This window comes from Abramis brama, assembly GCF_963993115.1.
Source record: "Abramis brama genome assembly, chromosome: 2".
NCBI lineage: Eukaryota > Metazoa > Chordata > Actinopteri > Cypriniformes > Leuciscidae > Abramis > Abramis brama.
This window is the reverse complement of record NC_139964.1, coordinates 32,449,688-32,467,347: the sequence shown is the minus strand read 5'-3', so window position 1 is coordinate 32,467,347 and position 17,660 is coordinate 32,449,688. Positions and strand designations below refer to the sequence as shown.

At 37.8% G+C, this 17,660-nt stretch overlaps 1 protein-coding gene across 5 annotated transcripts; it reads right to left on the bottom strand.

Annotated features, from left to right (window-relative positions):
- Window positions 1-1,185: 1,185 nt before the first annotated feature.
- Window positions 1,186-16,171, bottom strand: septin3 (septin 3). Of its 5 annotated transcripts, XM_084107225.1 has the most exons (11): window positions 13,872-14,007; window positions 12,997-13,297; window positions 11,272-11,511; window positions 11,053-11,181; window positions 8,127-8,208; window positions 7,435-7,572; window positions 5,153-5,270; window positions 4,979-5,071; window positions 4,759-4,855; window positions 3,224-3,275; window positions 1,186-2,500 (listed from the first exon to the last, which is right to left on the bottom strand). In XM_084107225.1, the coding sequence occupies exons 3-11, from the start codon at window positions 11,507-11,509 to the stop codon at window positions 2,365-2,367; spliced, it is 1,083 nt and encodes a 360-aa protein (XP_083963351.1). In that variant the 5' UTR covers window positions 11,510-11,511; window positions 12,997-13,297; window positions 13,872-14,007; the 3' UTR covers window positions 1,186-2,364. The 5 variants fall into 5 exon arrangements, with proteins under 5 accessions (XP_083963351.1, XP_083963349.1, XP_083963352.1 ...); XM_084107223.1 differs by lacking the exons at window positions 12,997-13,297; window positions 13,872-14,007 and adding an exon at window positions 16,029-16,167; XM_084107226.1 differs by lacking the exon at window positions 12,997-13,297 and having other exon boundaries at window positions 13,872-14,010.
- Between the last annotated feature and the right edge of the window lie 1,489 nt (window positions 16,172-17,660).

Here is a 17,660-nt window from a genome sequence, read left to right as displayed (position 1 = left end):
CTGAATAAACAAGAAATGGAAAAAAAAGAAGAAGAAAAAAAAGTTTTTAAAATACACATTAAAAGCACACACCCAAACACCTTGCAGAGCCGTTCAACGGTTCGCGATGACTGCAAGCATAGGCTTTATTTGTGTGAAGGTCAGCCATTTTGTCATTACTTGCAGCATGTGTAGCTGTTTGAAATGTCTACTATCTGCAGTACCGCCTGCCAGCTGTTGGGCTCACAAAGATGAGAGAGACGTTTATTTGTAACCAATTTTAGATAAGATTCACTGGATTAGGTCTGTATTTGCATAAACAAATTTATCTTAATTAAACATTACAAATAAATGATTAAAGGAGTAATATTTTAGCATTAATAAATTAAGAACCCCTTAAGCGCTGAACCGTTTCAGTTGGACTCCACTTGATTGAGAACTTAAGATTCATTAAGTTAGAGGAGGTAAAATGTGGTCCTACAGGACACTACACTAGTACATGGTGTACACTACCCAAACCAACACATACTAAAGGAGTAACCTACTTCTCTCAGATCATAGAGCAGGAAGAGAATTTGGCCCCGCCTCTTCTTTTTTTTAAGCCAGGCACACAAAGCTCCTGAAACGACACTCGGAGAGAAACACGGTATTTTCGTATCGTATAAAAGCCACGATAAATAACGCTGTCAAATTGACTATCACTTCAAAGCAATTACCTCAGTGCTAGAGGTTATTAAAGCACCGCGCGAGGCAGAGCAGGCAGAACACGCTCAAGTATGAAAATATGAGAGCAGGTTTACAAGATTCATCTGAACACACTGTGATGACACTTATACAAGGTTTTATAAAATCAAGTCAAAACCTAGTTGCAGCGTTTGACACACGATGGCAGGCAGGCACCAGTCATACGACAAACAAGAATTCGGATGGACTAAGAAAATGCTGTGTGAACTCAATAGAGTGAACTGATGTGTTGTTACGATTCAGTACTTCGCCACCCAGTGGGCTTTGTGAATACTGACGCAAATTTAGTCTTTTGTTATACAGTTCCCCCTACAGGCAAAAGACGAGATGACAGTCTTCTTTCCGTTTCTGTTTGGAAACAAATAACTGCTGAACTGTGTTCAAAAAAACAATAATAAAAAAACAGAAAAAAAGACAACTGGTAAACGTAATGTTTTTCGCTGCGAAAAAAAGTCAAGACAATCATGGCAAACATGTTTATTAAATTAAAACATAAGTATCATAATAAATAAAACATAAATACAATATAAATAATGTTTCATAATTATTGTTCAAATGTGTTTTATTATTCCACACCAGCATTGATTAAATGTGATATGAAAAAGATAAATGTGATATGAAAAAGATGAATGAATGGTGAACTGATTTAAGATCAGTATGAATCTCTAAGATTCCAACATATGTAGCCTATCAATCTGTGCAGAGATCGTGGGAGTGTTATTGTAAGATGGAATGTAAAAGTAATTACACACAATTGAAAATATTGGCACACATGGGATATTTAAAAGAAAATTACATCACATAAGAGACAGAAATCACTATTACCATAGGCGAAATGATGAGAAAGCTTTGTTAAACGCAACTTTTCTACTCACTCACACAAACAGACACGCATACAAAATGTGCTGAAGAAAAACTTCTTGATTTGTAAAAGGAACTGATCATTTTTAAATCAGTGTTCTTTCAGCTTCTTCCTGAAGTTTAATTGGCCACTGGGAAGCAGTGTAAACGCACTAGCCACTGTGAATCCAGATACGCGTTTAAATTGTTGCACTTGTTTGGAATCATCTGTAGGAATATACTTCAATGGTCACTTCAGAGTCCTCCGAGACTTGCTTTGGCAGAGATACACAGCAAAGATAAAAAAAAGTACTTAGAGAAACACTGCTGTACCCTTATAGGGCCAAAGAGATGACACTTATTAAAACACTTTGCATGTTAAGATTTAGTAGGCCAACTCATGTTCAATTGACACAGGTTCTAAAAGTGTGCTAAATGTTTTAATAGATAAGGCCCGTTGAGTAAGCTTCAGTGGCAGTGCAATCCCCCTTCTAACTATATTAAACGGCTCAAATGTGTCTAACAGAGGTTGCAGTAGAGGACGGAGGACAAGACATGATTATCACGAGCAATCTCGCTCACTAATATCAGCATAGTGAGCAACTGGAGAACACTTTTTCTAATTTTTCAAAGGTTGTGCGACAAGAGATGACGACAAGTTCCACAAAGGGTTAAAAGGAGCATAAAGACAAAACCTCCACAGCGATGAGATCTTCTGAGCATGCACAGCTGAATTATTACAAGATGAATCTATGTCTCCTCTCACATCCTTACTATACTGCTCGTTTTTTTTCTTCTTCTTCACAGGTTGCTTTCTTGTGTGTCATGGCCAGAGGAGTTGATGGGATGCAGACCTCCGTTATCGTTGAGCCTTTTGGCACGGTACGTCTCGTATTGGATGTTATGAGTGACCTCCTTCAGGTCCTGGAGGTGAGACCTGAATATATGAAAACATAGTGTCAAGTGTTTTTGGAAATATTTCATAAAGACTGAAAACATAATGTTTTTTTTTTGTTTTGTTTTTAATATTAAGAGAGCAATAAACCTTTGATATTTTATATATATATATATATATATATATATATATATATACACAAATGATTGACTGAATAAATTATATACAGTTTATACACTACTGTTCAAAATTTGGGGAACAGTATGATTTTTAATAGTTTTTGGAAGTCATCTCTTATGCTCACCAAGGCTGCATTTATTTGATCAAAATTAATTTAAAAAATATATTGAAAATGTATTCCTGTGATGTCAAAGCTGAATTTTCAGCATCATTACTCCAGTCTTTAGTCACATGATCCTTCAGAAATCATTCTAATTTGATGCTCAAGAAACATTTCTTATTATTATCAATGTTGAATACAATGTTCATATTTTTGTGGAAACTGTGAAACTTTTTTTTTCAGGATTTTTTTAATGAGTAGAAAGTTCAGAATAACAGCATTTATTTGAAATAGAAATCTCCTGTAACATTATTAATGTCTTTACTGTCACTTTTGATCAATTTAATGCATCCTTCCTTGCTGAATATTAATATATAAAAAAAAATATAAAAAAATAAAAACACGTACTGACCCCAAACTTTTGAACAGTAGTAAATACAATAAACTATTAAGATCACTATAACAAATAAAGTTGCATACATCACCTAATCATGAAATCACGAAGTAAGGAGAATTCGCAGTGGTTTGGGTTTTCAACTACAGGGACGGGAAAAAAAACTTGTTTTGTCAGAAACATGCACCAACACAACAATATACTGTACACAAGTACAAATACACAAGGTTTACTATAAATTAGGTAATTCTTTTTATGCCGTACCTCAAAAAGTTGAATTGAAATGTGATTATTAGGAAATGTATGTTGTCCTGCCCTAAATAAGATGCCTTAAGTACATACTAACAGTGGAAAGCAGTACTAAGAACAGACCGAACACATGAATGTTTTTGTAACTTTTTGAAATTTAATTCATTATAAAATGTCAAAAGGTGACAAATAGCACATAGGGACATGGTAAAAATGTGTCTGGTAGAAAAAAGCGATTAAAATGCCTTGTGTTCACATATTTGTATTATTTTGTGCAAGTATATAAACCCTAAAACATAATCCTCTTGGAAGCATTTTCGGTCCATGTTTTGAGTGAAACATAAGCTGATTTTCTACTGGGACTAAAATATATAGAAAATTACCCAAATATTGTAGGTGATGGTGATATGTAAAATGGCGGTGATGTGCAAACTCCGATCACACTTAGTTGGGTTCAGTAGGGTCACATTGGAAATCTGTTATTCAAAGTCTAATTTAAACCCAAAAACAAACAAACTTGTAGGATTTTGGCAAATTTAAAACAAATTTTATGGAAAATTCCTTCAGAAATATTTAAAGCCCCCCTGTGGTGGGAGCTTTTTATGTTGTTTATATGTCTATGTGGTGTTTTCAATATGCTTTAAGACAAACCATGTGCAAATTCAAAAGTCAACACCATTGCTGAGTATTTTCTCCTTAAAACTGCAGTGAACCAAAGACAGTCTCAAAAACGCGGTTTGAAATCGCTGTTGTTTCTGACGTCACAAACTACCTTATAACCAATCACGACAATGTGTGATCGTCAACGAGTGGATCTCTGAGCTGGTGTGAGTGAGTGGAGGCGGGGCTAATTTGCATATTCATAGAACTGCGTATACTAAATGAGGCAAGAGTTACATTCAAGCTATTTTAAGGAATGAAGTATTTTTTTTCAAGGAAAGCACGTTTAAATGTGTCATTTTGGTGATTAAAGATGAGTTTTAAGGGATAAAATTATTGACTACAGGGGGACTTTAAGGTTCTGCACTATATCAAATATAGTGCAGAAGTTTACTAATCAAATAAGAAAGTTTTTAATTGATCAAGTAATGTTTGATCATCACGTTTCAACTGTAAAACGTGTAAATCGTTCAATTAAGCCATTACAAACTTTTAAAATAGGGTTATGTGTATTTATATGAGGGGGACAGGGGTGTATGGCACAGTGATTAACTAGGAAACTTAAAAATGGCACTTCATTACAAAAAGGTTGCCGATCCCAGATCTAATCGAACAGAAATAAATATTCTTGGCATAGTGACACTAACAGACCATTTTTTATCTTAGAAATCTGCGTTAAAAAGAAAAATAACACAGCAAACACTTCTGCCCACTCACCCTCCACCACTCCCCAGGCTGTCTTCCTCCCTAAAACTCGTTTCCCATTGACCTGGTACTCTTTATCACTTCCTACCACGGCAAAGGGCATTGTCTCCTGTAATGCACAGATTTAATGGGACAAACATAATGTGAAAACAAATTGACCAACAGATGAGAGCGTCCAAAGATGAAAGAAGAGAAAATAAGTAAAGAAAGAGAACAGCATGTGAGATCTTACCCTGATCTTATCATTATCACTCTTATCCATGTCTTCATCAAACTCTTTCTGCGGATAACACTCGATCCCACACACTTCCAGCTCCTTCCTCACCTGCAAGGGATTATGGTGAACTCTAGTTAATCGGTGTAACTGACTTGATAATGAATCACCCTGTGAATCCGTCGTTCTCACCTTTTGTTTAAACTCAATTTTCTCTTCAAGAGTGAGTGTGTCCGATTTGGCAATGACAGGAATGATGTTGACCACACGACTCAGATGTTTCATGAACTCAATATCCAACTGGCGAAGCCTGAGAAGGGGAAATAAGGGGGAAGATACATGATTAATAGACTGATATAATCTGATTTTATAACCGGGACACTGGTCTGCCTAAGGTTCACGGTTTGACTACTGTTGCTCAGTCAAGCATTCAGAACCTTACTGGCTGAATGAGGAGCACTCATGCATGTGGTCTTAAAATCAACACAGCGGCTTGTTTTAATTACCAAACCTGCAACGGCAAGCATTTTTCAATTATTGACAAATAATAAAAAGGATTCTGAGAGATGTGAATACTCTGAAGAAGCACACAGAAATCCAGATGTCTCATTGCCGTCTTCTAGAGACCAGTTTAGTCAATTACAGTTTGAACTATGTCAGCAATACGTGAGCTGATTCAGTATGTGATTAGCTTATGAAAAAGACGTGCACTTAATTGTATTGAATGAGCACTTGTACTGTACTTCAAATCTTAAAAACATATTTGTAAAACTGTACTTGCAGATAATATTATATGAATTAAATAAAGGCCATTTAAGTGTACTTAAAGAGAGTACACTTCCATGGCTATATTTCTTAACACTTATGTACACTTTTAAAAAATTGCACTATGAAATAATGTCAAAATAAAAGATTTAAATGACATTTTAAATGCTCTTCATGCTTTAAAGCAAACTTACTTTGTTATGTTGACTGACATACTATAAAGCACAATGTACTTGATTATAATTTGAATTGTAGCATGTTATTCGATATTAAAGTTAATATTTTAACCCCCGGTTTCACAGACAAAACTTAAGCCTAGTCCCAGACTAAAATTGTTTTAACTGAAAGCAACTTGCACTGACATGTCTTAAATATGTAATATGTCATATTGTTTTGTCTCAAGGTGCAGTTTTTTCTAAAGGTATGTTTATAAAAGCTACTTAAAGGTCCTAATTGAACTAAAGCCTAATCCTGGCTTAATCTAAGCCTTGTCTGTGACACCAGGCCTTCATTACAAACGTGTAATTAAAATATATACATGACATACATTATATTTTAGTTTATCATTAATGCTTGTCAGTACATTCGGCAATACGCTTTAACCATATTTAAAAAGCAATAGAACTAATTATGAAATTAAATATGTACTTAAGTGGGTCAAAAAAGTACTCTTAAAGGTCCCGTATTATGCCCCTTTTCACAAGATGTAAAATAAGTCTCTGATGTCCCCAGAGTGTGTATGTGAAGTTTCAGCTCAAAATACCCAACAGATCATTTTTTACAGCATGTTTAAATTGTCATTTTTTGGGGCTCAGAAAAACGCGCTGTTTTAGTGTGTGCCCTTTAAATGCAAATAAGCTGCTGCTGGACAACCCAGGGGGCGGAGCTTCATGAGCTCGCGCTCAGTCTCTCAGGACAATTTCATCTCACGGAATGATGATAATATCAGAAACTCTCAGTAACAGTGTTCATTTCGAGTCGGACAATAATGCCTACAGAGTCAGAGTGCTGTATAGAGATGGAACAGGTATAGTTTAGTAGTTTAATTACGGTTATTATAACGTATTTGTCATCTGCTTGTATGTATCCATTATTTATTAATAGCCTACAAGTCTGCTGTCTGAATGAGACACAAAAGATGAAGCGTCAGTTTTACTTCAGAAAATCACCGTAAGAGCTGAGTAAACACAGTAAGTTATAAGAAGTGTGCAAGTACATAAACGAATTTTGGTAGAGTTGAGGGAGCATTCCTGTGGGCGGAGGTTAGTCAAAAAACGGTTCTAGTGACGTCATTAAAGAAGGAAGTAGAGGGATGTAGTCCAAACGGGCCGTTCGATGTAGGCGACTTCTGTTAAATAAAATATCTCGCTTTGCATTGAACTTTGAGCTTTATAATTTTACAGATATTATTTATGCTCTAACAGCAACATTACACACTAACTAAAGTTTGAAACATGGGATCACGAAGAACGGGACCTTTAAGTTCAACTAATTGCATTTGATATGAATGTAAACTATAATGTAATTTCATTTAATTGCAAATAACATGCAATTAAGTGTCTAAAAACATTGCATTGAGTTTGAACTTAAGTATTCTTTTAAAGTATATTATTTCTGTAATAAGGTATCTTTTTAAAAAGTATGCTACACACTATGTGAGCTGTTTTACATGGTAGCTATGTGAGCTAAAGTAAAATATGTAAACTCACGAGTGTCCAGTTGGGGATATGAAGTACAAGCAGCAGTGCACTCGTGTATCAGGGATGCGTTTCTTGCGAGCAATGTTGACTTCTTCCTTTAAAAACTTCTCATATTGTTCATTGATGTATTTGGATATGGGCTCCCAGCTAAGAACAAAAAGGAACAAATCAACAGTGTGGCATGAGTTGTGTTAGAGTACATGAAACTTGGAGACAAAATGGAAGCACATGGAAAAATTGACTTTCTTTGTGAAAGGCACTAAAACAACAGTGTTAAAGTTTTAGGTATGCTTTGTTTATTCATGAATGAAATGTTTTTCATTGTCATGACAGTCAGCAGCAGAAGATTCAACCCCCAACGCAGCAGCGTTTTGTCTGAGGCATTTGAATGACAGAAAAATACTGTGTTGCTTTACTGAGACCCTTGGATGCGATTACTGGGGGCGAGCTGCCAAACCAGACTCACATTTGGCATCTCTACCAACAATCTGATTCTTGTCTCGGGAAATTAAGTGCAAATCTGGAAGTCGAAACACTGACCCTCACACTTTGAACATGTTTTTGATGCCAGTTAGTAGCGGCTGACGCGAATCCTCAGTTTCTCTGATGCAGTGATGGCATTTTGGATCATTTGCGAAAACTAAATTGATTGAAAATAACTATGAGTCCTCTGGATTTAACAGAAATCACACAGTACTCACCAATTATCATTGTTGATTTGGTCCCCAAAGCCTGGTGTATCAACGACTGTTAACTTCATCTTCACCCCTCCTTCCTCAATCACTGCAAAATCAACATTTATCAGAGCTACAAATGCAGCATGTTAGATTACAGTGATTGTTTCAGTTTAAATACCAGAGTATAATATGGGATCAGACAGGATACAGTAGTGATGTTACATTTGACACTGAAGCTTCAAAGCGCGTATCGAGTATGCAGCGCAATTTCTCATGAAGCTCCGTGCCAGAGCGCGTATTGTTTTCAGAGAAACACGTGATTAACGAAAAACGAAGCCTCACTTTCTGTCCAGTCACGTGAATGCTTCACTTTGCGTGTCGGAATGTTTGAGCCCAGACCACTGCTCTACAGGTTTTTGGAAGTTTAAGTCCATTTACTAAAAAAATTTGTAATATATATACAGTATATATAAGCCTATAGCCTATGTTACATGATCATATATTCTGACACATACACAGCATAGAAACCATAAAATAATTAGACCAACATTTACTTACATCAAGCAACTCTGTTTGTATTTTTATTTCTGTACAGTATTAATATAATAGTTACATTTATTTTATTGCCACACTTTAATATGTGAATTATATTATCAGAAAACTGAACATTTAGCGTTGTCAGGCTTTTATTTGTGCTTAATGGATAAAACAACCGCACTGTGCACTCAGCTGTTCATAAACATGGCTGCTATAAATTTGACCTGCCACAAGATGGTGCTGTTTTCGGCACTCTTGATGCTTCGAATCTTTTCCCGAAACATTCAAGGGAAAGCCTCAGTGCTTCATGAGGCTTCATTTGCCCATCCCTAAGCGACGCGACTCGAGAGACACAAGAGGTAACATTAAACAACAATCCAGCACAGGACTGAATAAATAGGGAGCAAACAAAGCAGGTAACGAGGGAGGACAGGTGGGGCAAATGAACCAATAATCAGGTAACAAGATGGGCAGGGTTAGACAATCCACAGGAGAGCACATGGCACAAGGAAACACATGACAATCCATGTGCTCAGCAAACACAATCACCAGCCACGTGCTCCAACAAAACAAGACATGAACACGCAGCTAATGAGAACACTCATAAACCACGTGTTCACACAAAACATGACAACATGAAAGCACGCAGCCAGTGATAAACACAAGGCACAGACAAGACAAAACAGGAGTGTCAGGGCTCTGTCACAAAACCAAGAAATAGATAGAAGTGACAGAACCCTGACATACAGTGGTTCAATGTCACAAGATAACCTCCATTATTTTGTCCATACAATGAAAGTCAATGGGGTCCAATGTTGTGCATTATGGACAAAAAAACCCAAAAAAGGATAGTTCACCCAAAAATTTAAATTCTATCATCATTTACTCACTCTCATGTCATTCCAATCCTATAAGACTTTGGTTAATCTTCGAAACACACATCTGAGAGGATTTGAGAGGTTTCTCTCCCTCCATTGAAAGTCCAGGTAACCAAAACTTAGGCTACGTTTCCACCGTCAGTTTTTGGGGTTGACAACCGCATTTACTTACAGGTGTGAGTCTCGAAATGTCCCGTTCACACAGCAACTTACAGTAGCGTCTTAAATACTGCCTGTATGAACATGCAACATTAGTCAAGCCCGTATTTTCTTACCAGTGACCAAAGCGACAGTGACCAAAGTAATATGAAAGATGGCGACGTCCATAAAACTGAAAGGTCATATCACTTGATACGACAAGAGTCCAATCGAGCCACGAGTTCATATGTCAAATCTTCATTAACTGATAGCAGCTTTTACATCTGGGTGGAGAGCGGAGCATTTGGGTCGCACGTACAACACAAAACTGACGTGAGCAGCTCCGGTGGAGAACAGTGACTGGATCTAGAACTATACTTTTAGTTCAGACATGTTTATCCAGACACAATGATTGTGATGGTGATTTAAAATATTTGCACCTGATTTCTAATGACTTCCATTTAACACAACCTACAGAACAATATCACACAGGGGTCTACACAAGGTTAAAACATGAAATATATTAAATACCTAACCTGTTAGTGCCTTTTTCTGAACACCATTTGGATGCATATGGTATCATTTAGTTTGCCAGCTGTTCACCTACCTAAGCGGATTCACCATCAGCTGGCCTCCTGACTTACCCTGGGCACAACACATGCCAATCTACACACATCTTACTCACAGGCACCATACACACAATAGGTCACCACTGTGCTCCAGTTCCCGGTGTATTGATTTACATGAGCAGACACTAACTGAGTCTTTCTTAATTAGCCCATGATGTCTATTTCTGTCCGGTAAAAGGTCTGTCCTATAGCAAACAGTGGCTAAAAGCCAAAGGCCCCTCAAGGCAAGTCATTTAACTCGGCGGCCATCTTTGAAACGCCTGTCGTGCAGCTATTTCAGTCATGCAAACACAGCTCCTATCTCTCTGAATGGGGAAACATCAAATTCTCAATAGCTGTTCACCAAGCATATGATTCAATTTCCTCTTTTAAATCACCAGATTTAAAAAATCTGTGAAAATATGACAACAACCGTCACAAACATTTTGTTTCTAAATGCTCAAATCATGACAAAAAAAGCATTTTTCAGGCTGGACCAGCCATTGTACATGTGCAGTCATAAGCGCATGTCTCAGGACACTGACTGTTTCTAGAGCAAACTGAGCTTCTAAAGGCAGCTGCAGTGGCACAATGATTTTACCAATTGGTGATTGGCTCTTTTATTTAGAAGGCGGGATTTATTCCACCATATTGCATGATACACTTTCGCACTTTCTCCCATTCACAGTAATATGAGTGCACTGTCTTTGTATATCTAAAGTCTTTGCTAAAAGTTGACTGACTGAGACACTGTTGCATGTTTAGAAGTCATGATCAATATTCTCTTACCATGCGAGACAGATTTAATCTCAACAGTCTTTGGAATCTTGTCATCACGACTCCAGCTTGCGCTCCTCCTGCTCACCTGTGACTTAAAGAGAGTATTCACTAAAGTGGACTTCCCAAGACCACTCTGACCTGGAGAGAGAAAGCGAGGAGGAATGGTAAGAAACAACAGTCAATCGGGAAAAACTATAAAAACAGAAACTTAATCACTCTCCCACCCACCAACCACCATAATGTTGAAGTCAAAGCCTGTCTTCATGGTCTTCTTCCGCATCTGCTCGATGATGGTGTCTATACCGATGTATCCAAGCAATGCAGATCCTCGACCTGACCCTTGACCTTCACCCCCTGTTCCTTGGGGTGAAGGCAAAAAGGGAGCGCCAGAAGGTGGTGCCACATGAGAGGGCTTAGCTGGGACGACAGGTTTAGGTCTCACTTCAGGGGGCACAATTTCTGACATGTCTGTGTGAAAGAATGAATATTCAATACATTTAATCAGGCTAGGTGTTATTACACTATAAATCCTACACTGTGCCGCCCTTAACCCTAGCAAACTGTGCATAGTTTTGTCATGTGATCAGCACTGCACATGAGAAAATTGATAAGCATTTTTAATGCTAAAAACAAAACTTTTTTTTTCTTTTCTTTTTTTTTCTTTTTTTTTTTTGCATGTGAAAGTACATTTTTATACATAGCAAGTACAATTAATTTTGTGTCAAATCATGTATCCACAAAAAAAAAAACATATCAGACATGTTGGTGAATTGCCAATTTATTCAACAATGCAAATTATTTGGCTAAAGATTAATCAAATTATTAAGATGTAAAGGAGACATTAAGCTTTGCATCCAAATGTACTATTACAAATCCTACCACAAAATATATAGCCTAACTACCTTCAAATATCCTGAATAGTAAACCTTTAAATGCAATTAAGCAAAATATGACCTAAAATAGTTTTGTTTATATTAATATTATAATTGTAATTATTTATTTGAAATTATTTCAAATAATTTTATTTGAAATGTAAGCGGTATAGAAAATATTCTGAATACTACATTTTTAAATGTAAAAAATATGCAGCAAAATACAACTTAAAATAATTTTGTTTATATGAATATTAGTTATAGGCTATTAGTTATGATAATATTATTTTAAATGTAAGTGACTACATTCAAATATTCAAAAAATAAGACGTATTATAGTGTGGTTCGCATTAATATCTATATTAATATAATATAATAATATTCAGAAGCTGTATATCTATGGCCCGGTGTTATGCTATTTTCAAATGACACTTTACAGCAGAAATCTTGAAATGTTAGTTTTAAGTCCTGTTTCTTATTCCCTGGCCTATACGGAAAATTTAAGTAAAAAGTGGCACAGCTTACCCCACTCTTCCCTACACTGTTTTGCATGAACAATATGTAGTTACTCAGAAACAACAGGATTAATGGGGAAAACAACAAAAATTAGACAACAGTAAATAATTTGGCTCAGAAAGACAAACACCTGTGTGTGTTATTTTTTAGTGCTCCTATTTCCCAGCCTAGTCCACTTTAAATGCTCCACTGAGTTGTCGGCCTATATTAACACCATATGCCACAGAAATAAGCAACAAATAATGAATTATTACAGAAGCACTCAACAAATCTCTTTATCGGATTAATCACCCACGGCTCGACCTTTCCCACGCACTAAGACGCTCTATAAACACAACAAGAGATTTCCTTCAAGCGACTCTGCATGATGTGCGTCTTTCATGGATAATGGTATTAATATTACTCGCATTTTAAACGTTACTAGCTGTTTATAAATTACGGGGAAGCCAAACATCAGCATGTTCATGGGTTCATGCACACATAATCTCCCGAATTGTTCGTGTATTTACCTCAAAAGGATTCGAGTGATAACGAGTAATTAGAGGGAAACACTCTTCCCACTTACCAATCCGTTTTTGTAGCGATCGCAGGATGTATTTTATTCCCGTCCTTTTTTCTGCCTTTCTCCGCTGTTTTACAGTCTATTAAAGTAGGCTATAAGTAGGCTAAGGCAGCAGTTGAACAGGCGTTAGGGAATGATCATGTGTTCAGGTTCACCTCTCTTCCTCTTTCTTTCACTCTGCCTCTCGCCTTTCTATTCGCAGCTCGATGCACCTCATTCCTTCCTCCACCCTTTTTTTTCCGTTACCAAGGAAACTAACGGGAGACTGGGGGATGCAGCGCGCATGCTCAGTGCGCGGGTCGACCTGAAATTAGGGATTCGGGTCGTTGGGTGATAGCCTATGATATTTGTGCGGTAGGCTACTCTGATATTTAACTCTTAGCCGTTTGTTTTGGCTTGTTTTGTACAGATATTTTTATAGGCCACTTTCCTAAGCATGATGTATCAAGCAGAATAATTATGCTATTACTGTGATTATAATGATTAATTACAAGATCGGTGACTAGTGTAAAACAACGCGACAGAATGTAGGCTAGAGTAGGCTACAACGGGACTCTTTAAGGAAAACGTGTTTTTTTCCCAGTTCCAAAATAGGCTATATGATTATGGAGTTTATGGAGCAAAATAATTAATAAACAAACAATAGCCTAATTATCAACTAATAACTATCCCGTTCTGCTGACGTCATCAAGTCCTCTTATTTTCCAACTCTCTTCTCCATTCTATATTAAATAGGCTACTTATTAAATATTCAGAAATACATAATTTTATGCAAATAAAATCTTTAATTTTAACCTAAACTCGCAATACCACATAACGGTACAAAACAAAACTTTAAATTTGATTCGCACTCATGTCTTCAAAATAGGTCTACTCACATTTTACGGCTTTGTATTCCGGTGCCTGCCTGTCTCATGCGTTCTGTTCACATGTGGAGTGTTTGTGGCGTATGCAGTGGCCACTGAAGTGCCGTTGAGCGTCAGTGTGGCTTTTACCTCAAAACAGGGTTATCTCAATGTGTTTAGACAGGCCTGTGCTTGATGATAAGGCGGAGTCCCTGGAGCATTTACCCTTTGGACAGTGACATCACAGTCTAATCACATGATCCCAAAGAGCAGTCACACACAGGGCCTAAAACTAACTTTTTGCCACACCTGCCAATGGTACCTTAAGAAAATTTACCAGCCATAAATATTTTTTTTACCAGGCATGAACCATAGATTAATCCTTATTAAAGTTACAAACGTTATTTAGTCAAGAGCAGTGAGTGATTGTTCTGTCTTTTGTTGTTTTATTAACATAAAAACACATTAAGCTAATGCATGGATCCAATATACTGTTACACATGTGTGTGTTTATGTGTGTGTTTAACTATTTACATTCAGTTAAGACACAAGGATACTTGCCAAGACAGGCATTGTGACATAATATTGTTTAAATATATGTCTGTTCAAGCACAAGAAGATGTGAAAGAGAGCTCAATTTCGCACACTGTCTGATGTGAGATGCAGATTTCTGTGCGCACGCTTCGGATGTTTTCGCACAGAAAACTTACCACATAGCATGCGAATGAATTGAGTTCCCTTTCGCATCTTCTTAAAGGTATAGGGCAGGGATGGGCAACTTCGGTCCTGGAGGGCCACTGTCCTACAGAGTTTAGCTTCAACCCTAATCAAACACACCTGAACAAGCTAATCAAGGTCCTCAGGATTACTAGAAAATTACAGGCAGGTGATTTTTTTCAGGGTTGGAGCTAAACTCTGTAGGACAGTGGCCCTCCAGGACCGAAGTTGCCCATCCCTGGTATAGGGTATGGGATTTGCAAAACGGCCGGCAGATTTTGAAAATACACAACTCAAATGGTCCTACCTTCTTTCCTCCAACGCTGGCCCTGACTCCACCCATTACTCTCTCTCTGTCTCTCGCAGTCACGCACGCGAGGGGGATGGGGGAGGGGGGTATGGTACGACCGTTTGATTGACAAACTTACTGTCGAATGATTCTAGGTGGTCTTGGAAATGATTGGCTGGAGTTTTTCGAGTCCTGCCCGTTCCACAGATGATTAAATTGCTTAATTTTCATTTCAGTGCTTCAAACTCAGTGGCTGTAAGTGGGTTAGGGATAGGATTTCAAGTGATTTTGAAAAAATGGACAAAAAAAGAGAATCACATACCCCTACTTGAATTTTTAAATTGACAAGGCTTTCGTGACGATTCAACACTTCCCCGTCAACTGTCCCGAGCATCGTTCACGTTTGTTCATGTTCTCACAATTTTGCATTGTTTCATAAAACTGCTACCAGCCAACTGCTGATTGACACCATTTCATATACTCGGCAACACAGATTTTACTCGCATTTGGCGCTTGGCGAGTGTTAATTTTACGCCCTAGTCACACATACGCTGGTTGTCATCACTGTCCCACTTTCAGTTTTAATTACAATTAGAGTGTTCATAAATATTAGAGTTGCAGGCCAGTATCAGATTAGATTAATGTTTTTCTGACAAATATGCAAGTGGTGCTTGCTCATATTGCCAGGTCAGTGCTATTCAGTGTTCTGAGTGAGTTTTAGCATGTTGCCATGCGATTGCCAAGGTATTCTCAGTGATTTTTAGCACATTGCTATGCTGTTGCTAAAGTGTTCTGAGTGATTTTTAACACCTGCTATGCAATTTCTAAGGTGTTCTACTGAGTGATTTTTGATGCAGTTGCTACAGTGTTCTGGATGGTTGGTTGTTTTCCTTAGCCACATAATTTGAGATATCAATATGAACTATTATATTGTGCACCTAAGTAAAATATTTAGGCTTAGGGAGTTTCAAACCCCTAACCCTATAGGTATGAGAAGTACTAACTGTGATTCTCACCCAAACATGCTCAATTAATGACTAGTTTAAGTCTTCCTACCTGACACATGATATTCTCCATGCTTAGATTGTTTATATACAAAATTTATATGAGGCTGCTATGTATATATTTGTGTCCTTACATTCAATTCTTCTAATGTAATTCCAGCAATTTGTCTTTGCACTTACCTGTAGACACGCATTCTTCAGGACAGGACCGTACATCAGCTCCACTCCTCATGTCTGCGACTACAGATGGCTGTAATGGTGGGGGGTCTTCTTGCTCTCTTAACCACGGGTGGTTTCTTTTTCTAAATCTGTCACAATCTGCTGTATGAAGTGTGTGTTTGGGCTCTTGTCCTTGATCTAGAGTGAATGGACACTGCGGCATGCAACCAGCTGCATCACGTTTCTTGCCAACAAATTTAGTTGGACAACTAGTATCACACTTTTTGTATAACCTTATACCCTTGTATTTTCTTCCGAATCTGTAATCTTCATGCAAGGTTGCTTCGCTTGAAGAGGATTTAGAAGATTCTGAATCTGAAAGGTTGCGTCTATTTTGGGATGCATTTCTGACATCCCTCCCTGTGTTCGCTGTTTGGTTTGAGGAAGATCTTCTCCATGCCTGAGGAGTTTTGAAGTATGTCGGTCTACTGTCAGGTGTTCTTTTGATCATAGGTCTACAGATTCTGCTCAGCTGACCGCATTCGTTGAATGATCTGGGACTCTTCAAAGGGAACTGGAAGCTGCTCATTCGGCCGCACTGATCTGATGCATTATTGTTATGGGATGTGATGACGGAAGTGTCTGTCTCGGAAGCTGCGGACTGAGGCCTGATCTTTGGTGTAGACTCTTGGTTGTCATTGGCATTGGTTTGATTGTGTTGGGAGGAGTTAATCATCATATTACTTCCATTAGAACCATCATTGGTGGTGTTACAGTCCTCTGAAGCTCGGTTTTGCCTTGTCGATGAGCTTGATGAAACCAGTTCACTGTATTCCTTTGGAGAACTTCCATTTTTCAGTTCTTGAAAAATATCCTTTTGGCTTGTGGTAGCTTTAGGTGATGAGGCTGGTTTTATAGGTGTTGATTTTTTGTAGAGTTGTGGGTGGTTTTGAGGTGTCTGACACATCATGGTAGGTCTTGTTCTCTGCGTGGCTGCCCCTAAAATTATCTTTGAATGAGCGGGCTGTTGTAACTTTTCTGAAACGGCAGGATGTGCATCGCTCTGAATTTTTGGGTTGTTCTCTTCACTGCTTCCCTTTATCTTCTCCAGATTAGACACATGGGCAGTAGAGTTTATAATCCTCCCTGTTTTAATCAATCCAAGCCGGATTCGAACTAAAGTAGGGTCCTGGGATTGCCTCTTCTTTTGATAGCCTGCTAAATTTTGTGGTCTGCTTTCCATTTTTTCTACATGTCTGAGGTTTTTAGGGCTCATGCTTACAAACGTTGGAGGCTTGGTAACTTCCCTGAAGCAGACGTTCGAAGCTTGTTTTAGTTTATCTTGCCGTTGAGGTCTGAGTGAATCTTGTTGTAGGCCAGTTTGCTTTTTTTGAGCCCTCGTGTTGGTTATGGGGATTGATCTGACGCTTCTCGCAGTGGATGAAATGGGTAAAAATCTAGATATTTTGCTGTCTACTGGCCATGTTTTACCATGTATATCAGCAGAATGTAATGGTTTGTTTTTGTCTGTTGGTAGCTCTCTAATTGTAGTCTCTGTTTGAGAAATGGTCTTGACTGACTTCAATTGTGATGAATTCAGGGATGTATCCACTGTATTGATGATGATGCTTTAGAACAAAGAACAATAGAAGA